This window comes from Vipera berus (genome assembly GCF_964194415.1).
Source record: "Vipera berus genome assembly, chromosome: 13".
Classification (NCBI taxonomy): Eukaryota; Metazoa; Chordata; class Lepidosauria; order Squamata; family Viperidae; genus Vipera; species Vipera berus.
The window spans coordinates 6,987,515-7,010,967 of record NC_138216.1 but is presented as its reverse complement, the minus strand read 5'-3'; the positions used below and the strand labels follow the sequence as shown (position 1 = coordinate 7,010,967).

The window sequence follows — 23,453 nt, the reverse complement described above, 5'->3', positions numbered from 1 at the left end:
GGAGGAAGGTGTGCTGGACATGCCTGCCACCTTGAGCTCTTTAGTAAAAATAATAAAGGGGGGGGATACAAATAAATAAATACATGAAAATAATATCTGTTGGGTTAGGGAGTCCGAGGGACAGCAGAAGACTCGTGCTTCACACCCGTACATTGCAACCCCTAAAACAAGCCTTCCTGACTTGTAGAAAAAAATAATAATAACCTGGCATCTTTTTCTACTCTCTGTGATGTGGATTTATGGAAGGAGGTTTTAGAGCCGTGGTGGCAAACCTATGGCACGCGTACCACAGGTGGCAAGCAGAACCATCTGGGTGGGCACGCGTGCCATCACCCCAGTCCTAGGCCTTCAAGGTGGGTTTTATAAAACCTTTTCGCTTTAGGCCTCCGCCACCGTGTGCAAAAAAAAAAAAGGTTCAATCAATCAATTTCAACTTCTCGTGGGGAAAAAAAAGATCTCGGAAAGTTGGAATTGATTGAACGTTTTAGTCCCACCCAGTCTGCCGTTACCACCGCAGCCACGCCCACCCAATGGGCCACGCCCACCCAGCACCCAACGATACATAAGTGGGGTTTGGGGTTGCCGTTTGGGCACTTGGCCTCTAACAGGTTCGCCATCACTGTTTTAGAGTCTCCCACGGTGGCAATCAAAGCCATCAGCCACACCCAACTGGTGTTGGCGCTGAGCGATGGCACGTGCTTTCAGAGGATGCTGGACGAAGCCAGCTGTTCTGCAGCTGGAGAGAAAAGACTCCTAGAGCAGCTATTGTAGACGGTGTTCCCACAGCAGGTATTAAATCCGCCGAGGGGGAAGGCTGCTTTCCAGAGTAGAAGTTACTCTTCTTTCCTGCTCTGCCCAGGATGCAACAATCGGTCATAACAGACTGGGATCCTTTGGCAGAAGCCCAAAGCAAGACCATCACCTAGCCCAAATCCGCTACCTTGCCAGGGCCTGAATCCTGGCTGTGTGGTGTTCTTCGTGCTCTGAAACTTTCTTCTTCAGGTTGTCCACCTCTTGACGGAGTCCCGCCGAATGCTCCATCTCCCCTTCCAGGAGGCTCCGCAAGGAACTGCAGAGAAGAGAAGCGTAGAGTGAAAGGGGATTGTATGAAACCTGACATTTGTCAAGACCAAAACTTTTTTCAGACAAGACAAGGGACTGCACAGTCCTGAACTGGATGGGACAGGCAGGAAGAGGTTCAGGGTAGCCACACCTGAGAATGTCACAGAGTATGTCTATCAGGTTGGAAGATTATAACTTTACGCTGGCAAGATTCTGTCTATTAGGTAAAGGTAAAGGTTCCCCCGCACATGCGTGCTAGTCGTTTCCGACTCTAGGGGCCGGTGCTCATCTCCATTTCAAAGCCGAAGAGCCAGCGCTTGTCTGAGGACGTCTCCGTGGTCATGTGGCCAGCATGACTAGACGCCAAAGGCGCACGGAACGCTGTGACCTTCCCACCGTAGTGGTCCCTATTTTTCTACTTGCATTTTTACGTGCTTTCGAACTGCTAGGTTGGCAGAAGCTGGGACGAGTAACAGGCGCTCACTCTGTTACGCAGCACTCAGGATTCGACCCGCCAAACTGCCGACCTTCTGATCGACAAGCTCAGCGTCCTAACCCACTGAGCCACCGCGTCCCTTATTCTATTAGGTGTAAGCAAATAAAGGATTGGATTCGGCTGGATTTCACTCTGTTGTCTTTTTGGGGGGCTTGGGCCTGACAAGGGTAGAACTACTGAGCCTCAGATCTGCTGTCCTCTTTGTATGTCAACCGAAAGGATTACTCAACCTCAGATCAACTTCAAGTCAATCTCTGTCCACATATAATGACGTTCCATAGGACTGACCCGAAGCATCATTGTTTTACCTGTTCTGTTCTTCCAGTTCATGTTTTCTGTTCATCATGGCTACAATAGCTTGCCGAAGTTCCGCTTGGGGGGGGGGGGGAAATAGACAAAATTAAGTCTATTGTTCTTTGTAATGAACACTTAGTCATCTCATGCAGAACGGTTTTTAAATTCATGCCTCATAAGCACAGATATTTGTGTCTCAGTTAGAGTTCGGTTGACTTCATTTTTCTTATTTTAACTGTTTTAGTTAACACAAACGGCCATCAGCACTTTCTAAAACAATCTACCACCAACCTAAAACCCTTCAAACTCTCCAAGGCTATGATGGCTTCAAGAGAAGAGAAAGACAACAGTAATAACATCATATCAGATGGTCATTATTTGGAGGAACTCTATTCTAGACCAGTATCTTTCAAAATATGGAAGGACTGATAGAAGAGAATATTTGTAGCTCAGGGCTGAACGGTGCGCTCCTTGATGCCCCCTGAGTTTGGTCGTTTTCTTGCAGATGTTTCATGACCCAGCTAGGTAACATCATCAGAGCTAGAAAGGAGTGGGGTTTGTGGAGAGGAGGAGGAGGAGGAGGAGGAGGAGGAGGAGGAGGAGGAGGAGGAGGAGGACGACGACGACAATTACGGGGTTCTTGGTGATCTCTGAGCTTGGTTTTCTTGCAGATGTTTCATGACCCAACTAGGTAACATCATCAGTGCTAGAAGGGAGTGGGCTTTGTAAAGTGTAAGAGAAGGGGAGGAAGAGGAGGAGGAGGAGGAGGAGGAGGTGGTGGTCCTTGGTGTTCTCTGAGCTTGGTTGTTCGCTTGTAGATGTTTCATTACCCAGCTAGGTAACATCATCAGTGCTAGAAGGGAGTGGGCTTTGTGGAGTGGGGGGGGAGGAGGAGGAGGAGGAGAACAATTACGGGGTCCTTGGTGATGTCTGAGCTTGGTTTTCTTGCAGATGTTTCATGACCCAACTAGGTAACATCATCAGTGCTAGAAGGGAGTGGACCGGCCAAACCACTTGTATATAAACAGAGGGCAAGCCCTTCCAGCACTGATGATGTTACCTAGTTGGGTCATGAAACATCTGCAAGAAAACAACCAAGCTCAGAGAGCACCAAAGACCCCAGAATTTAGAAAGAGCTTAGCAAGGATTTCCACTATAAACGGTTGGTATCAAAGGCACGCACTACATTTCCCCCCAAAGTCTCCAGTTAAACCCAAGAAAGCTTTTACTTCTCCAAATTAGCACATTTGAATGGTTTATCTGCAGAAAACAAAATGAGCTGTTTACAAGCACACAAACATCTCCTCAGGCCAAGGTGTTAATTTAAAACACTTTCGATGGCTAATATAAACAACGGAGCCTACAAGCCTTCTTGAGGATGATGGGAGAGCGAAATCATTTGTCAGCATATTTGTACAAACTTTTTAGGTGTATTCATAAAATAGTATCCTAATGAAAAATAAACCGTTGCTTTCAGGCTTGGCAGAGACTCAAAAACTGGAGAGTTTTAATTCTGGATTCAATTCTCAGCCACAAAGTATTGGGACTATGCATTAAGTTGCAGTTCAGAGGATTTATTGCTCAAGCCTACACCCAAGCATCTAATCAAACTAAAATTCAATACTAAATTGGCGCCAGATAAAGGACAACAGAAATCCAGAGGGGTTGGATTTGAACCCTTTGTGGCAATGTAACGATTCTAAGCTGAGGACGCACTTAACTCCACCCCTCAAACTCTGCCTGCTCTTCTCCTACATTCATGGACAAACCAACAGAAACTTCTTATGAAACTTTGTTTTTATAGATGATAACAGCAGTGGGACTTTTATGCGCTCAAAGACAGAAGGACTTACACATGCCTACAATGCAACAATGGACTCTGAAACTGTTAGAATTGGCAGAGATGGAGAAATGGACAGCCTTGATATAAAAAAAAAATAAGACTTTGGCAAATTTTATTTCTGCTTGGAAATCATTATTGTACTTTTTGTGAGGAAGTGAAAGAACTGCAAACCTGATTTGGGGGATTTGACGATTAGCATTATACGGGATTATCAAAACGATGTACACAAATGTTCATCTGAGAGTAAGAGCCTGATGGAGTCTTATATTTATATCCATACCAAAGAAAGTCAAAAGTTGTTCTTTTCCATCTTTCTCTTTCTTTCTTTCTTTCCTTTCTTTCTCTTTCTCTTTCTTTCTTTTCCTTCCTTCCTTCCCCCATCTCTCTCTTTCTCTCCACTATATATATATATATATATATATATATATATATATATATATATATATATATACACACACACACACACACACACACACACACACACACACACACACATACTGTGTTTGTGTGCGTATTGGTTGGAAACATGCAGAAGGAGCCTTCATCCTGCGGTGGATAGACAACGACTAATATTCTAATTGTATTTATCCTTTAACTTTGTGTCCTTTTCTGAAAACTCATAAAATTACTTAAAATAACGAACTTGGAAGACAGGGCTCTCCCTCAGCTCACACATGGTGCAATCACTGCCTTCAAAAATGTGGCTGTTAAAAAAACCACTTGTCGGAAGAACCAACATGGCTTTGACATCATCCCGTATTCCATACGTTACACCTGCTACATGTTTAGCGAGTCAAGTTGCTATGCAACAGGCTGGAAGCTTCATATGTGTGTATGTATATATATATACACATACACATACACATACACACACACACACACACACACACATACATATATATATATATATATATATATAGAGAGAGAGAGAGAGAGAAAGAGAGAGAGAGAGAGAGATTAGAATCACATTGCTCACTCTTACCAAATCCCATTAACGTTTTAAAGGGCTATGCTCTTTTCAAGGAAGACCTCAGTGGTCTGTTTCAACCCTAATGGGCTGAATCTTATTATTATTTTTTATTATTTTAATCCCATTTATATCCCGCCCTTCTCCGAAGACTCTGGGTGGCTTACAATTTAAGCACAAATCAATGTGCTTAGCAATAGCCTTCATTCTATGTATATGCCTGCTTATTAGGGCTTTCGCCCCCCCCCAACAAGCGGCATTATTACAAAGTCAGCTTAATTGCCCCCAACAATCTGGGTCCTCATTTTAATTTAATTTAATTTTAATTTAATTTAATAATATTTCTATACCGCCCTTCTCCCTGAGGACTCAGGGCGGTTCACAGGGCAGAATAAAATACTAAATACAAACATTAAAAAGAGATTAAATGATTGCCCAAGTTAAAACAATTGGTATACAATTATAAAACCCCAAGATAAAATTAAGAAACCAAAAAATAAAAAACCCCACCAATCCCCATCAGGCTAGGCCGGCTTGTACAAACAAAAACGTCTTGAGATCGCGACAAAAGGAGCGAAGATCGGGCGCCATCCGGAGCTCTACCGGTAGCTGATTCCACAGCTCCGGAGCGCCCACAGAGAAGGATCTCCCCCTGGGGGCCACCAATCGACATTCTCTGATCGGTGGCACCCTGAGGAGGCCCTCTCTGTGGGAACGCACAGGGCGCAGGGAGCTTGATGCCGGCAGCAGATGTTTTACCTACCTCGGAAGGATGGAAGGCTGAGTCAACCTTGAGCCTGGTGGGATGCGAACCTGCACTAATTGCAGGCAGCTGGTGTTACTTAAGGAGGCATTAGCCCACTGCTCCACCAAGGCCGTAACATGCTAGGTAGAAACCTACTCAACTGCGTTAAGGTTTAGCAAAATGGGAGATAACCAATTTTGCCGGATACCCGAATTCAAACACAAACCTGGGGCAGGGAAGGAACATTCTATTTGTCTAAACCAGTGTTTCTTCTCAACCTTTGGCAATTCTCAGCTATGTGGGGTTCAATTCTCAGAATCCTTCATCCAGCCATGGAAATTCTGGCCGTTGAGGTCCAGTGGTCTTACAAGTTATCAAGGCGGAGAAACCCAGGTCTAAAGAGTTATATGCAGTCGTTTCCCTGTGCTTGGCGTAGTTCGCAAGAAAATAAGGCTACCAAAATTAGGACTTTTAAGCAGCGAGAAATGTGCCCATTGTTTACCAAGCCTGGCTTTATAAATTTTTAAATGCCAAAGGGTGACTGAGTCACTTCGTCACTGAGCACAACCAGGTAAACATCCAAAGAGCAGGCAGAACCAGCTCTGAACTTTTCATGGGTTTCTTCTCCAACGTTGAGCATCTTAGCGTGGATATGTAGCAACTAGTTCTCGTTCAAGCTACTTTTGACAGCGGATTGCATCCAAAAATCACAATCATAAACTTGAGAGCTGTAAATATTTCACTTAAAAGAGCCAGAAGAACGCCATTTGGAATTTGGGTGGACGTAGCATACCTCCGCTGTTCATTAAAGTTGCCCAACTTTTTTCAAGCTTCGGCAAAAAAAAAACCACAACCACTCCGAATCAATCCAACAAAAGCTACTGCTTCAAGCAGTCCCTTCAAGCAGGTTATTCTGGATCTCAAAGCTGGGTCGCCTCTTTTGCAGGCTCATGTAGAAACCCGGCGGGGGGAAAAAAAGCTACCTGTTTTCATGTTTTAATGAGATTTATATCATTTGTGCAATCAGGTCCTCGGGATGTTTTTTGAAACATCCACCGCCTTGCTGAGTTTATTTTTTAATGATAGCTAGGCTGAAGTCATCTTCCTGGATAGCTGTCAAATCAGGTTTACTGTCATCCACTTAAATGCTCAAAGCCATTAAGGGGAAAAATAAATAAATAAATCAACTGCTGGGTAGATACAATCAACAAACACAAAGGCAATGGTGCCCCCTGCTGGACAACTGATGTTACTAATCTTCCACAGGTCTAAAGGCGAGGGGGGGGTGTCTTCAACCTTGGCAACTTGAAGACTAGTGGACTTCAACTCCCAGAATTCCTCGGCTGAGGAATTCTGGGACTTGAAGTCCACAAGCCATAAAAGGGCCAAGTTTGAAGAGCCCCTGGCCTAGATCAAGCAATTTTTACTGTTGTGCGCCGCCCTGAGTCCTTAGGGAGAAGGGCGGCATATAAATTTAATAAAATAATATTAAAAATAATAATAATTTGGTCCCTCCTTCAGCAATGAATTTAAACGTTTGTGGTTTAGGCAGAAATCCTAAAAAAATAGTTAGCAGCAAGAGGTGCAAACAGAAGCCTCGAGAAACCTAGCTTTGAGGGTCTCCTCAGATGAAAACCTGTCTTGACGAAGCTTTTTCCACAGATCAAAAGGACTAACAAACAAAAAAAAAGGGATTCCAAATACAGTCAAATAGCTACCTACCCACAGTCATTGATTCTGGCATGCTGTCTGAAGGCAGAAATTCAGTTAGCGCATTCTTGTGGACGGGAGAACTAGATTCTACCCTAAGTATTAAAAAAAGAGAGAGGGAGATTGTTTTTTTTTAAAAAAAGCAGCAACCTAAAAGAATTAGAACGACTGAAACGAACAGTAAAAATAATTCATTCCAGTGTAAGGTTTTACCCTTAGCCTCACCGTCGCCCCAGCGTTACTCAGGAATTTAAAAGAGCCAAAAGAAATTTCCTGAGCCGAGCTTTCAGCAAGCAAGCAATTTTTATTTTGATCAAAATAAAGAGTGGGGTGGCCCCCTGTCTCTCTTCGTGGCTGGTAGAGAGATGAAGGCAACAACCAGGAAAGAGGTCTTCCACCTTTTATACCTTTCCAGGACAAAAAGATCGGGTCTTGGTCCTAGGAACCAAAAGGGACCGAAAAATAATTCCTAGATGATGACTCATACGCAACAACCCAGGATCCACCGTAAGTCCTTTTCCCCCTCCCCTCACCATGCTCTTTTCATGTAAGCAACCCCCTGTACCCAAAGCATGAAACATTGGCTTTTATATAACTAATTTCCCAATATAAAGCAGCTACAAAGCTGCTTGCACATAAACAAAGATGATTGCAAAGTATCACTATTAATATCAATATTACTAACATCAACCTTAAGCATAATAAAACCCCTTCATTAGCCTAATCTAATTATCCTGTAGGACCCTTTGCAGACAGGGACCCTTAGTTCTCATTAATATGGATTGGGCTATCCAAGAAAGTCTTATATAGCCAACACAGGCCAGTAAAGGTAAAGGTTCCCCCGCACATGCATGCTAGTCGTTTCCGACTCTAGGGGCCGGTGCTCATCTCCGTTTCAAAGCCGAAGAGCCAGCGCTTGTCCGAGGACGTCTCCGTGGTCCTGTGGCCGGCATGACTAGATGCCAAAGGCGCACGGAACGCTGTTACCTTCCCACCGTAGTGGTCCCTATTTTTCTACTTGCATTTTTACGTGCTTTCGAACTGCTGGGTTGGCAGAAGCTGGGACGAGTAACAGGCGCTCACTCTGCTACGTGGCACTCGGGATTCGACCCGCCAAACTGTCGACCATCTGATCGACAAGCTCAGCGTCCTAACCCACTCAGCCACCGCGTCCCTATAAACACAGGCCAGTACCCTCATTCAAATCTAAACTCTGGCATCAAGACGTATGAATGTAAGATGGCTTAGCTCAGGGGTCTTTCAGACGTGGCCCTTTTATGACTGGTGGACTTCAATTCCTTTGCTAAGAATTATACAGCTCACACCCTCAACGTGGAAGAAAGAGCAAGGTTACTCAGAGGGTGAATACTACAAGGAGTAAAACTAGCGTCAGGTTCCACAAATAACACCATATATTTGCATTGTGATATCACTCCACGCTGTCACATCCTTTCCCTTCTGTGGATTGCTCCAGATCAGGGGTCTTTCAAACTTGGCCCTTTTAGGACTGGTGGACTTCAACTCCCGGAATTCCTCAGCCGGCGTGGTTTTTGTTGAATGGCCTTTTAATTGATTAGTTACCTGTAGTGCAATTCAGCATTGCTCTGGGTCAATTCTACTGAAAAATCTGCACTCGCGTGTTCATTGCCATCCTCCAGATTTTCTAAAGTAGCCGACAGAAATATATGTTAGTAAAAAGATTGTTTTCCTTGACTTAAAGGCTCTTCCCTTTTTCAGCTCTACACATACGAAAGAAAGACCGGGGGGGTGACATGATAGCAGTCTTCCAATATCTCAGGGGCTGCCCCCAAAGAAGAGGGAGTCAAGCTATTCTCCAAAGCGCCTGAAGGGAGGACAAGAAGCAACGGATGGAAACTAACCAAACAGAGAAGCAACCTAGAACTAAGGAGAAACTTCCTGACAGTGAGAAGAATTATCAGCAGAAGTTGCCTCCAGCAGTTGTGGATGCTCCAACACTGGAGGTTTTTAAAGAAGAGATTGGACAACCATTCGTCTGCTTGAGCTTGGGGTTGGACTAGAAGACCCCAAAGGTCCCTTCCAACTCTGTTATTCTGTTACTTCTGTTATCGCGCACATTGTCACACATTCTCTTTGGTGTGCTGACTTGTTAAATTCCACTCTAAATTCAACTGCGTCGGGGAAGTTTCCCCCCCTCCCGATGAAAATTTCAAGGTGGAGAAATAGCAATACATTAAACATTGGAAGGAGTTTGGCGGCACTTTTTTGCAACTAACAAGTTCTATTAAAAGGTGTAAGCTTTGCATCAAAACTTGTATCTTGAGAACAAATAAATGTTAGTTGGAAAAGGTGCTACTAAATTCTTTCTAGTTTTTAGCTACCATACATTAACACCACACTCTTTCTGCAATATCTGCAAACTAAATGCTTATTACTTGTTGTTTGTATGTACTGAAAGTTTATGCACCGGAAACAAATTCCCTGTGTGTCAAATCGCACTTGGCCAATAAAGAATTGAATTCTATTCTATTCTATTCTATTCTATTCTATTCTATTCTATTCTATTCTCTCTTCTCTTCGCTTCGCTTCTCTATTCTATTCTGTTCTACTCTCTATTCCACTCTACTCTACTCTACTCTACTCTACAATTGGGAGGTTGAAATTTATTGTATCCCTTTAAGATTGGAAACCTCCTTTGCTAAGAATTATACAGCTCAAGAGCAAGATTACTCAGACAGTGAATACTACAAGGAGTAAAACTACCATTAGGTTCCACAAATCTCGTGAACCTGGATGTGATTTGTTCAGCTCGGCAGCAGCATCCTTTGGAAACCCAAACAATGGCTGTTTATCTCAAAGGTCGTGGTTAAACAAACCACAGCTTAATGCTATTTGAAAACCTAGTTTTAGATTGTCAACTTGGTTATGTCTTTAGACCTTCTTTAGACTTTAGACTCTACTCCACAGAATGGGTAGTTTTGGATTAGCCAGGGATCAGAACATTTTGTGCTGGGAAATGGAAAGTGAAAACAAATGGATAAAAACTTTTTCCCCCTACACCATGAATAATGTTATAGCCCTCAGGCCTAACCTTCCTTGTATAATGTCCTAAACATGAATTCTCCTCACCAAATATGGCTTGGGCGTAATTGAATTTTATTATTGCTTTTTTTCCCCTTTATGGCTGCTGCATAATGGCTTCCCTCTTCTCTATTAGATTTTTAAATAATTCATGCTCTAAATTGTCCGCTGCATTGGAATTCCCCATAATGAATGGCGTGGGAAGGAAATAAAAGCATAAAATGGTAAAAAAATTAATAATAATAATAATGACTAGCTGGCATAGAATTCTTTTTTTTTAAAGGTTCCTGCATTATGCAACTTCAGCACTGAAATGCTGGAATTTGGCAGGCACTGGAAGTTAGGAACAAAGTCACTAACACCACCCCCACCCCCAGTTCTTCACTTTAAGTGGTCCTCGATTTACAACCACAACTGAGCTCAAAATTTCCACTTACGACCTTCCTTGGCCACATTTGTTAAGTGTATCCTTCCAGTTTGTTAAGTTAGCAACACGGTTGCAAAGTGAATCTGGCTTTCCCCACTGACTTTGCTTGTCCTAAGGTCCCAAACGATCCTGAGACGTTGCAACTGTCGTAAGTACATGCCAGTTGCCAAGCATCTGAATTTTCGATCACGTGACCCTGGGGGGGGAGGGGGGGAGATGCTGCAACGGACGTTAAGTGTGAAAAATGGTCACAAGTCTTTTATTTTTCCCAGAGCCATTGTAACTCCAAATGGGTCACTGAAAAATAACCCCGCGGGTTGTATGTCGAGAATTATTTGCATGGGTTGCCGAGCAACTCGATTCTGATCGAGTCGTGACCGCAGGGGCTGGCGTGATGGTCGGTTCTGAAGAAGCTTCTTGGATAAGAAGCGAAACTGTCAGGACCCACCCCAATCCACATCTTAGTAAAATAAAGAACTCTTGGAGCCAGGGATTGTCCAAAAGGAGGTTTTACTAGGATGTGATCGGTTGTGGAAATACAAGACAGGATCTGGCATTGTGTTACAACTTGATACTTTATAAAGAGTTCCCGGTTCAACCCCCTCCCCTCAAAACCCATTTGGTCCGACCCACATCAATTAAACTTCGGTGTCAAAACCTTTCGTGGGAAAGAGGGAACTTCCCGTGTCTTTATGATTATTGCCTCCTTCCTTTTCAGATTCAAATGGAGATACAAACCAGATCCCCCCTCCCTTCCCCTCCTTTGTTGTCCTAAGATCAAAAGGGTTTTCCCTGGTCTTTGAATGCAGCCTCCGGCCAGGCTGAATAAACATCTTCTCTTCTCCCCCTCGGAGAAATGGCGGAATCCAGGGAAGGCACAGTATTTTAAACATACATTTATGAATGTGATATAAATGGATTTTTCAAAGAAAAAAAAGAAAAAACCAGAAAAGTCTGGTTGCCTTTTTGGAAGGGAAGAAAAAAAAAGGCCCTGTGGGACCCACAGAAGAGATGTGGGGCTATCGAACCTACTTACCAGTCTGGGAGAAAAAACCCACAGCACTGACTGGGAATAATTCATCGGAGTTGTCGTTCAGCATCTGCAGAGGAGTCTCCGTACAAACCAACGAACGGGACGTCCCACCTTCAGCGGGTCTAGTTGAACCAAAAAATAGTCAGTGGTGGAAGAGGTGATACCTTGGCAATTTTAAGATCGGTGGACTTCAACTCCCAGAATTCCCCAGCCACCCATGCCAGCTGGGGAATTCTGGGAGTTGAAGTCCACAGGACTTAAGATTGCCAAGCTTGGACACTGCTGATCAAACCACATAGTGGCCTTTCTATGAAATTTTAATAATAATAATAATAACAACAACAACAAAAACAACAATAATAATAATTAAAAAAAATTGGCATTGACAAATTTGCCGTTAGTCAATTGCAAAAGGCGGCCTTACTAGGAACTGCTTCCATCCTGACTGTTACGAAACCACGTTGCCTGAACCTGGTTGGTTACACCGGGGTGGGCAACGAGAGATGGTTCAGGGGCAGAAAAGCAGAACTTCAGGATTTGGGGGGGGGGCGATTCTCCGTTCTGGTTTGGCAATACCGCCAACACAATTGATCTCTGATTAAACTACACCCGTGGTGGCGAACCTATGGCACGGGTGCCACAGGTGGCACGCAGAGCCCTCTCTGTGGGCACGCGTGCCGTCACCCCAGTCCTAAGCCTTCAGCTGGGTTTTATGAAATCTTTTTGCTTTAGGCCTCTGCTGCCGTGTGCAAAAAAAAGGGTTCAATCAATCAATCAATCAATTTCAACTTCACGGGGGGGGGGAAGTTCTCGCAAAGTTGGAATTGATTGATTGAACTTTTTAGTCCACCCAGTCTGCCGTTACCACTGCAGCCACGCCCACCCAATGGGCCACACCCACCCAAAGGGCCACACCCATCTGGCACCTGATGGGTTTTGGGTTGCAGTTTGGGCACTCGGTCTCTAAAAGGTTCGCCATGACTGAACTATACCTTTCTCCACAAAGGGAGCCAAGGATTGGTTTTTTTTGTTTTTAACTTGGAGGTTTAAGTTGGGGCGGGTCCGATAATTATGTAACCTCCGGGAGGGGTTTGGTGGTACAGCAGTTGTAACTTCAAGGACAGATAGTAAGTATCTTTTGTGTGGGGAGGGTGTCTGTGGTAAATTGCAAAAGGTCGTCCAGCGAGAACTACCTGTATTCGGACCAGACTCACTTTGTAAGCACCTCCGTGTCTTCCATCACGCTGTGGTTCCTCAATGTTCTGGAGGCGTCGTCCTCGTGGTCCTCAGCCTCTTCATCATCTATGCTTTTGACATCCAGCTTCAGGTAGCCGCAGTCTCCATTCAGATACTCAGAAGAATGTTTGAGTGACGTCCCAGCCTCGTGGCCGTGCAGAGTGTCCATCTGTTCAGCTACAGAAGAAGTTCCCGAGGCTGAAAACCTCTCGCCACAGTCTTCGGAGTCTTCTCCTGCCGCTGTCCCCCGCAAGTGGGTGTCCAGAAGTTGGCCCTCTTCGTCATCGAACGAAATGATTTTGGTGATTTTCTTCTTTTTCTTCGTTCGGTCTTTCCGGCATTTTGAATCTGAAAGGAAGGAACAGAGAGCCCCCAAAGGGAAGACCCTTCAACTCGGGGTGTCCAAGCTTGGTCAGCTTTTAAGACCTGTGTGGATTTGTGACTCCCAGAATTCCTCAGCCAGCACTTACCGCCACCGACGCACTTGGATAAAATAGGCAGCAGGTCAGCATCTTGATCGGATTTGATTAACATGGAAACGGGCGACGAAGCCGTGATCTCCCGGAACAGGGTGCTGACCCCTTGGGTGGATTCTTTGAGCAAAGAGGTCACGTTCTGGGTGGATTCCTTGAGAAGGTCAGTGACGGAGGGTGGGCACTTGCTGGGCCCATTTAAATCCTTATTGTCAATGTTGATTGCAAAGAGAATGGAGTTCAGCCCTTAGGGTAAAGAGAAGAGAAGATCAGCTTTATTGTCGTTGTTTTTTTACTGTGGGCACAACTATTTTTTATTTATTTATTTTAATCCCATTTATATCCCGCCCTTCTCCGAATTACAATTATCAGTCAGATTTGATCAGTTGCTTTGCCTGGCCACTAATCTACCTGGGACCTCACACCCACTCCTCAGCCATGCCAGGCAATTCCCTAAGACGCAGCAGAAATTGAGTTCCCAGCAGAGACACTGGCTCCTACTTCAGAGTGAAGCTGTTAGGGCTTGTAAACAATCATTTTTGGTTCGGGCTGGTACTCAGCCCTTGCTACAGATTATTCAGCAGGACGCAGCTAAATGATTTGCTGAAATCATAGCCAGATGACGAGTGAGTCCGGAAGGTTGAAAGCTGCCTTTGCTTTGTTCTAAGACGTTGGTCCACGCTTACCGGCTGCCATGGTGGGCATCATACTGGATCGTTCTTCGTCCATCAGGAAGGACCAGTCTTCATAGAAGACGCTGAAGAGAAAAGGCGGGATAAAAAAAGTAAACAAATCTACACGTAGGAAAGGGGCACAACTCACATAATAATAACAATAATAATAACAACAAAGTTGGAAGGGACCTTGGAGGTCATCTAGTCCAACCCCCTGCTCAGGCAGGAAACCCTATACCATTCCAGACAAATGGCTGTCCACTCTCTTCTTAAAAACTTCCAGTGTTGGAGCATTCACCACTTCTGGAGGCAGGTTGTTCCACTGGTTAATTGTTCTGACTGTCAGGAAGTTTCTCCTTAGTTCTAGGTTGCTTCTCTCCTTGGTTAGTTTCCATCCGTTGCTTCTTGTCCTGCCTTCAGGTGCTTTGGAGAATAGCTTGACTCCCTCTTCTTTGGGGCAGCCCCTGAGATATTGGAAGGCTGCTATCCTGTCCCCCCTCGTCCTTCTCTTCACTAAACTAGACATCCCCAATTCCAGCAACCGTTCCTTATATGTTTTAGCCTCTAGTCCCCTGATCATCTTTGTGGCTCTTCTCTGCAGTCTTTCTAGAGTCTCAACATCAACATAACAACTCTCTCGCTTAGCAATGGAAATCTGGGGATCTGCCAAAAAAAACCCCAATCAAGCGCAGACAGAGCTCACAGATCAACCTTGACCTGTACATATTCTCTGGGTCTACCGAAAAGTCCTCTTTTTAAAACCATGCCCACCTTCCCCACGGAGAAGAGCATTCAGAAAACTTACCTGAGGTGATTTTTATCTGCAAGCAACATATGCAAATATCTTTCTAGGGAATGTTCGTTGAGAGCACAGCGGAGCCAGGCCCGGCCTCGACCAGTATCCGTCGTGATATTCCTCAGAGAATAGAAACGTTGCAGCTCATGTTTATTAAGGACCTCTTTCACATAGTACCAGAATATGGATTCTGGGAAGAAAAAGAAAAAAAAAAGGTTCACAAATCACCTCGAAATTTGGCTACTTGTCTCGATATCGCAACTCTGGGCAGCGAAGAACGGATGGAGGACATGGAACTTCTCCAGCTGTTACATTCCTAATGTTTTTACACTGTCACAATTACAAATCTCAAACCATTAAAAAAAAAGACTTTTGGTAGCGCAATACTGGAAGAAGGAGGACCTACCTACTATTGAAGGATGGACTTTGAAAGTTTCGAACTTGGCAGAAATGGCTAAAATCTCGGCATATGTGAAAGATCATTCGCAACAGAGATATATAGTGGAATGGAAAAGATGGATTGATTTTATTCAGGACAAATATGGGACTACAAAGTATCATTTAGCATTTGAATAGTTATTAGTTATTGTAATTAGAGGCTATATTATTTTTTTCCTATGGTTAAGGAGAGTTAAAGTGTGATAGGGTTCAAATGCCTCAAGTAACACCAGCTGCCTGCAATTAGTGCAGGTTCGAGTCCCACCAGGCTCAAGGTTGACTCATCCTTCCATCCTTCCGAGGTTAGGTAAAATGAGGACCCAGATTGTTGGGGGCAATTAAGCTGACTTTGTAATAATGCCGCTTGGGGTGTGTGTGAAAGCCCTAATAAGCAGGCATATACATAGAATGAAGGCTACTGCTAAGCTTGTAAGCCGCCCTGAGTCTTTGGAGAAGGGCGGGATATAAATGGAATTAAAATAAAATAAAATAAAATAAAAGTGTAATTAATTAGATTGTTTTAGAGTAAGATTGTATGATGTAATACCCTGTATTCGACTCTGGGAAGTCGGGGTGTGTGTGTGTGTTGGGATGGGAGGGATGGGGAGAGGGGTGGGGTGGATGGGGTATATGTTTTAAAAATGTATTTTAAAACTTTTCAATAAAAAAAATTCGAAATCATAACAACTCTCATAAAATAGCAATAAAATTTCAACTAGCCCGCAGCCGGTTACAGAGGACAGTGTTTCTCAACCTCGGAAGTTTTAAGACGCGTGGACTTCCAACTCCCAGAATTCCCCAGCCAGCTTGCTACTCTATGATGTGTGGACTTCAACTCCCAGAATTCCCAAAATCCACGAATTTCCAGAAATCATGTAGGGACTTCAACTCCCAGAATTCATGCTGGCTGGGCGAATCAGCCGCCAAGGTTGGATACCCTGGCCTTAACTCAGAAGAGTTTGCAAAATAAGCTGTTCTACCATTTTGGAAATCTCATTTGACGTCTTGTGGATGTTAGGTTTTGTACGATGTTCATTCACAAGCTAATTTGTGGCTGGATACCTTAATCACGGGGAGCTTTAAGGAATTGTGTCTGGACTTCAACTCCCAGAATTCGTGCTGGCTAGGGAATTCTGGGAGCAGGAGTCCACATTTATCTTAAAGCCGCCAACACTGAAACATATTGATACAGGAAGCAAAGCATAGCTGCCGTTCTCCGAAAAAGCATCACCGTATTTTAAGTGTTATCTGAAAAGGGACTTAACTTTTGCAACTGGCAAGGAAGAGGCACCAATGCAATGTATATTTCTTCCTGACACAAGCCTCTTCAGCTCCCAAAGCGAAGTGAGTTCCCAGAATCTGAGATCACAAAACCACGATGCAAAGAACCACGATCCTCAGAAACCAACTCAGGGAGAGCTACGGTTATTCCAACAGTGTACAGGTCATTTTTTTCCACATTTGTTACCTGCTTTTTTTAGGAAAGAGATCTGCAGCCAAGCTTTCTTACCAACAGAGCCACCTCCAGGCACACCACAATAACAGAACAGATGTGCCTGAGAGGGGAGGCAATAACCATTATAAGGTGGCCCATCCAAGCCCCAACTCAAGCAGGAGATGTAATAATAATAGTAATAACAACAACAACAACACTGAGTCAATTTGAGTGTTCAGATGATAACAACAACAAAGCTGGAAGGGACCTTGGAGGTCATCTAGCCCAACCCCCTGCTCAGGCAGGAAACCCTATACCCAGTGCTTTTTTTGTAAAAGAAAAAGGTGCCGGAACTCACACATGTCATACAACTACAAGGTTCCATCCAAAAAAGGTGCCGGAACTCCGTTCTGAGTGTTCTATGAGAAAAAAAGCCCTGCCTATACCATTTTGGACAAGTGGCTGTCCAGTCTCTTCTTAGAAACTTCCAGTGTTGGAGCATTCACCGCTTCTGGAGGCAGGTTGTTCCACTGGTTAATTGTTCTAACTGTCAGGAAGTTTCTCCTTAGTTCTAGGTTGCTTCTCTCCTTGGTTAGTTTCCATCCGTTGCTTCTTGTCCTGCCCTCAGGCGCTTTGGAGAACAGCTTGGCTCCCTCTTCTTTGGGGCAGCCCCTGAGACATTGGAACACCGCTATCATGTTCCCCCCTTGTCCTTCTCTTCGTTAAACTAGACATACCCAATTCCAGCAGCCGTTCCTTATATGTTTTAGCCTCCAGACCCCTAATCATCTCTGTTGCTCTTCTCTGTACTCTTTCTAGAGTCTCAACATCTTTTTTACATCGTGGTGACCAAAACGGGATGCAGGATTCCAAGGGTGGCCTTACCAAGGCATTGTAAAGTGGTATTGATACCACTTTAATCGTCTCTTCCTCCCCACGATGCTGTTGAAATGAGTTCAGTTGCCAGCGGCTGGCACGGAAGGAAGACTGCCAAAGCATTATTAAATTTTAAAAAGAAAAATGAGGAAGAGGCAAGCATGCAAGAAGGCTGAATTACCCATTTCAGTTTTACTGGAAAAACCGGTCACTTGCTTGATGGCGGCTGCGGTTAAAGCTAACCCCCGGGTCCTCTTTAAGCCGTGCTGAAGGACGGACTCGAACTGCGCGCAGAGGCAGGTGACTCTGAAAGACAACCGCAGTCGTATGGGAAACGCGGCGCAAAATGGAGGGGAGCAGAGACCGAGAGCTGAGTCGGGAAGGCATCAGAGGCGAACTGGCGCCTGGCGATTGCCGAAGTGATACACATTTTCAAGCTGAGTGTGGGAAAATGCTCCACAGGGGAGGGGGGGCACAGTCAAATCTCAAATGGGCATCCTCCCCACACAGTTTTTATGTTGGGAGAGATGGAGGAAGAAGTACTTTTTTTTCTTTTCAAAATGTCTTTTAAGACCTTAAGAAACACTTGGAAAAGGAAGGAAAATCTGAGACCGTCCCAGGCAACCCGAAAGATAGATTTGTTGCGCTTATTTCATGAAATTGCTAAGGATGGCCAGCTCCGTAGAACGTAGGAGCCCTGGTGGCGCGGTGGTGAGAATGCAGCATTGCAGATTAACTCTGCCCACTGCCAGGAGTTTGATCCAGATGGGGCTCAAGGTCGACTCAGCTTTCCCTCCTTCCGAAAATGATCAAAGGAGCAGCCAAATTGTTAGGGACAATACGCTGAGGTTGTAAACCATCCAGACAGTCCCGTAAAGCACTAGGGGGTAATATATATGTCTAGGTTCTATTGCTATAATGCCGTGATGGCTCTCTGTGGGCACGCGTGCCGTTGCCCCAGTCCTAGGCCTTCAGCTGGGTTTTATAAAACCTTTTTGCTTTAGGCCTCTGCAACCATGTGCAAAAAAAAAAAAGGTTCAATCAATCAATCAATTGCAACTTCTCGCGGGGGGAAAAAAAAAAGATCTCGCAAAGTTGGAATTGATTGATTGAACTTTTTAGTCCCACCCAGTCTGCCGTTACCACCATGGCCACGCCCACCCAATGGGCCACGCCCACCCAATGGCCACACCCACCCGGCACCCGACGATACATAAGTGGGTTTTGGGTTGCAGTTTGGGCACTCGGTCTCCAAAAGGTTTGCCATCACTGCTATAATATGTCTGGGCGCTTCGTGCTATTTAAAAGCGGCTTGGAACATTAAAATATAGAAAAAAGCAAGCGACATCCAGGGAGAGCAAAATAAACGCTCTCTTCACGTGACACCTTCTCACGCTATTTTTTTTTTTCTTTCTTTCGATTGTGTCTGATTCTCAGAGACACCCTGGACAAGCCTCCACAGTTATCTTGGCAAGGTTTCCAGAAGCGGTTTACCATTGCCTCCTTTCTAGGGCTGAGAAAGAGTTAGCTGAAACGGTGTTTCTCAACTTCGGGAATTTTAAACTGGCTGGGGGGATTCTGGGAGTTGATGTCCACCCAGCTCAAAGTTCTCACGAGTTGATAATCACTAGTCTAGGACAGGGGTAGGCAACCTTGGCTCTTTTATGACTCGTGGACTTCAACTCCCAGAATTCCTCAGCCAGCATGGCTCAGCTTGGAAACCTCTCCCTTTCCCCTCAGCGTGGCTGGCTCAGGGATTCTGGGAGTTGAAGTCCACGAGTCATGAAATTCTGTTCATAGCTTTCTTATCAAGGGCTTAAAAGTTTTCTAAATGGTGAATATGTACTGCAAGGCAAAGCCATCTCAGCCTGCAGGTTCATTTTATACTAGTCATAGCATGAAAAGGAAGAAGAAGAAGGAGAAGGAGAAGGAGAAGGAGAAGGAGAAGGAGAAGGAGAAGAAGAAGAAGAAGAAGAAGAAGAAGAAGAAGAAGAAGAAGAAGAAGAAGAAGAAGAAGAAGAAGAAGAAGAAGAAGAAGAAGAAGAAGAAGAAGAAGAAGAAGAAGAAGAAGAAGAAGAAGAGAAACAAGACTTTAAAATACAGCTGCTTTTCTGGAGAAACAGACAGGATGCAATAACAGAAATCCCCTGAAAATTATTGGTAAGTATTACGTCCCTAACCGCAAAAACAGAGAAGAGAAACGGAGGGGTGTAGAAACGTCTTACCTCAATTTCCTCCAAACTAAGTGGGAATTTGGCCCCATATAGCCACTGCCAAGAATTTGCAAGGAGGTGCAGAGATATAATCCGGTTTCTCTCTCTCTGCACACACATAAGGTGAATTCCCTGCTGTATAATGCCTGTGCTTTAAAGGGATTCCCAGAACAAGCCTAAGCAACTGTACTTTATCATTTTAATTTTCCAGCCTCTTCTCCGCCTTACAGTTTGGAACAAGATAAAGAGGATGGCAAGGACACAAGAGAAGAGGAGGGCAAGTTTGCTAAAGGTGATGCCTCTTGCTTAAAGACACGTTCTGGAGTTCGTCAAACTGTCTGGGTCACAGTCAAGTCACTGGTTAAGATGCCCCATCAAACCATCTCCAGATGTTGGGCTAATTGCATCTCCTATAAGCTGGGGGGGGGGGAAGTACAATATTGACAAGAGAAGCCAGGCCTTTTCAATGAGGGGAGGGGAGGCTGGCTGCCTGCTTGGCTGGGGAATTCTGGGAGTGGAAATCCACAAGCTTTAAAGTTGCCAAGGTTGGATACCCCTGTGTTATAAAAGGTCTTGGCTCAGCTGGTCCATTAAAAATGGATTATTAGGATTGACTCTGGGCCAGTCCGTCCCTCTCAGGCCCCAGGAAGAAGGCAATGGCAAACCACTTCTGAAAACCACATGGACTCGTTCCTGTAGATTCCAGGAGACATGAATAACTTGGCGGACCATAACAAGAAGAAGCCTAATTTAAGACAAACAAAGTTCCTGCCGCAACGGGCAAGAAGTAAACATCACCAACCAACAGTAATCATGGACAGACTTGTCCCCAAAGGTGCTTTTTCATGAGGCAACTGGACTTTCTTTTTTCTCTTGGAAGACATTTCGTTCTCAGCCAAGAAGCTTCTTCAGCTTTGATGAGAAGCAAAATGTCTTCAGAGAGAGAGAGAGAGAGAGAGAGAGAGAGAGAGAGAGAGAGAGAGAAAGTACAGTTGCCTTGTGAAAAAGCATCTTTGGGACAACCACAACCTGGATGGTTGAGAATCTCCACATTTAGCCATGGACAGACTTGTTTGAGGTATACAAAAAAAATAAAGCCCTGGAAAGCTCAGGTGATGCTCCTCTGTTGCAGAGGCTCTCAATTTCTCTTGAGCAGGGGTCTTCAAACTTGGCCCTTTTGTGATTTGTGGACTTCAACTCCCAGAATTCCTCAGCTAGGCAAGCTAGGAGAGGAATTCTGAGAGTTGAAGTCCACAAGTCATCAAAGGGCCAAGTTTGAAGACACCCCCCCTGCTTGTGGACTTCAACTCCCAGAATTCCTCAACCAGGCAAGCTAGGGGAGGAATTCTGGGAGTTGAAGTCCACAAGTCATCAAAGGGCCAAGTTTGAAGACCCCCTGCTTGTGGACTTCAACTCCCAGAATTCCTCAACCAGGCAAGCTAGGGGAGGAATTCTGGGAGTTGAAGTCCACAAGTCATCAAAGGGCCACGTTTGAAGACCCCCTGCCCTCTACCATTTCAGACAAATGGCTGTCCAGGCTCTTCTTAAAAACTTCCAGTGTTGCAGCATTCACAACTTCTGGAGGCAGCTTTCTTGAGTGGTTCTTCTAAACCTGGGGTGAAGAACTATGGTCCTTTCATGACCTGTGGACTTCAACTCCCAGAATCCCTGAGCCAGCCATGCTGGGAATTCTGGGAGTTGAAGTCCACAAGTCACAAAAGGGCCAAGTTTGAAGACCCCTGCTCTTGAGACTTCATGCCCACCGTAAAACGCCTGCAGATTGAACGTCTTGTTTCCCCCCCCCCCTCCACAAAAAAAAATCACGTTACTTCAAACTTACCGGCTATCTGAATCCGAAGCGATCTCTTTCCTTCCTCCAAATCTGATCTGGCACTGTAAGACAAAGTCTGTAAGTTAAGAACAAGGCTGCCTGGATAAACTTTCAGGCATTGAACAGGATGGGTGAGATGCTGTAAAGTGAGAATCAGACATGAGTCACTTTTTTTTCAATGTTGGTTTTTTTTCCCCCGGACAGTTGGAAGATTCAATTTCTCACCTGTTTAACTGCATCCAACAAGCGCTCAAGTAAAAACTGTCTTCGGGCACCACTGTTCTGCAACCCTGAAATTCAAGCACACACACAAAGACGTTGCAGTAAATATCTTTCCACTTCCAAATAGTGGGAATGAATGAAACACGACTTTGCAAAAACAGGCTGTTTCTTCCCCTTCTCCAAGAGGAGAATTGCTAATTGAATCATTTCTGCACATAAACACAAAGATAGATAGATAGATAGAGAGAGAGAGAGAGAGAGAGAGAGAGAGAGAGAGAGAGAGAGAGAGAGAGAGAGAGAGAGAGAGAGAGAGAAAGATGATAGATAGATATAGATAGATGATAGAGTGAGAGAAAGTGAGAGAGAAATGGGAGAGAGAAAGGGAAAGAGAGAAAGAGAAAGGGGAGGGAGAAAGGAGAGAGAGAGAGAAAGAAAGAAAGAAAGGGAAAGAGAAAGAGAGAAAGGGGAGAGAGAGAGAAAGGAGAGAGAGAAAGGGAGGGAGGGAGAAAGAGAGAGAGAGAAAAAAGGGAGAGAGGAAGGAGAGAAAGGGAAAGAGAGAAAAAGGGGCGAGAGAGAAAGGAGAGAGAGAGAGAAAGAGAGAGAGATATGATAGATAGATATAGATAGATGATAGAGTGAGAGAAAGTGAGAGAGAAATGGGAGAGAGAAAGGGAAAGAGAGAAAGAGAAAGGGGAGGGAGAAAGGAGAGAGAGAGAGAAAGAAAGAAAGGGAAAGAGAGAAAGAGAGAAAGGGGAGAGAGAGAAAGGAGAGAGAGAAAGGGAGGGAGGGAGAGAGAAAGAGAGAGAAAAAAGGGAGAGAGGAAGGAGAGAAAGGGAAAGAGAGAAAAAGGGGAGAGAGAAAGGAGAGAGAGAAAGGGAAAAAGAGAGAGAGAGAAAGAGAAAGAGAAAGGAGAGAGAGATCCATAACACATCCAAAGTAAGCATAAAGGTGAGAAGGTTACTTGGCAGACATGATATAATGCAGAAAGAAGTTTTATGCATCAGCAGTTTATTGAGAAATGTAGATTTCAAGCCCCATAATCCACTTCTAATAACAGGCTTGGGTGCCCACCTTGGAACAGAGCCGAAAGGATGATCAAGAAGCAAAATGAAGCATGGATAGTCTTGAATAAAACCTTAACACTTTGTGTTATCCCAGAAGAAAATGCCAGCTAAATCCAAAACATTTCAAAGGCTACATACAGTCCACTACTAAAGAATGCTACAGTCAGTACATTTCTTTTCGTTTCAAGATGCATCCCCAGTTTTTTAAATGGGTGAAACTAAGCAAGGCAGCTCAGCCCACCAGACAAGAGTGGCCTCACGCAGGAGTTCTCACCCAAAAATCTCACGCGTCCCTTTTTCAATTCTTACTCAGCAGAGAACAGCCTGGGTTAAATTCACACTAAATCATCACCTTGAAAGCCCTACATGGCACAGGGCCGGCTTCTCTGTGGGATGCTCTTCCCTAAGCGCAACTACAGGTAGCCCTCAAAATTGAGCCCAAATTTCTCTGCTGCTAAATGAGACAGCTCTTAAGTGACTTTCTCCTCCCCCCACACTCCATTTTACGACCATTCTTGCCATCGTGGTTACGTGAATCACTGCAGTCAGTAAGTGAGT

General features: G+C 44.5%; 1 protein-coding gene across 6 annotated transcripts in view; it reads right to left on the bottom strand.

Moving 5' to 3' along the window:
- The window catches only part of SNX29 (sorting nexin 29), a 126,202-nt gene that overhangs the window by 97,195 nt on the left and 5,554 nt on the right, over positions 1 to 23,453 (bottom strand). For 4 of the 6 annotated variants that reach the window (XR_014027795.1, XR_014027796.1, XM_081338278.1 and 1 more), the window contains exons 2-13: positions 21,835 to 21,899; positions 21,619 to 21,671; positions 17,747 to 17,871; positions 14,826 to 15,006; positions 14,033 to 14,103; positions 13,344 to 13,592; positions 12,852 to 13,221; positions 11,641 to 11,759; positions 8,699 to 8,780; positions 7,130 to 7,212; positions 1,867 to 1,930; positions 941 to 1,069 (exon numbers count right to left, since the gene is read on the bottom strand). Coding sequence is in view for 4 of the 6 variants with exons in the window: in XM_081338278.1 (XP_081194404.1) it covers positions 941 to 1,069; positions 1,867 to 1,930; positions 7,130 to 7,212; positions 8,699 to 8,780; positions 11,641 to 11,759; positions 12,852 to 13,221; positions 13,344 to 13,592; positions 14,033 to 14,103; positions 14,826 to 15,006; positions 17,747 to 17,871; positions 21,619 to 21,671; positions 21,835 to 21,899 (1,591 nt within the window). In the remaining 2 variants the exon portion in view is untranslated. The remainder of the gene's footprint in view (positions 1 to 940; positions 1,070 to 1,866; positions 1,931 to 7,129; positions 7,213 to 8,698; positions 8,781 to 11,640; positions 11,760 to 12,851; positions 13,222 to 13,343; positions 13,593 to 14,032; positions 14,104 to 14,825; positions 15,007 to 17,746; positions 17,872 to 21,618; positions 21,672 to 21,834; positions 21,900 to 23,453) is intronic. The other 2 variants (XM_081338280.1, XM_081338279.1) reach the window with 2 other exon arrangements.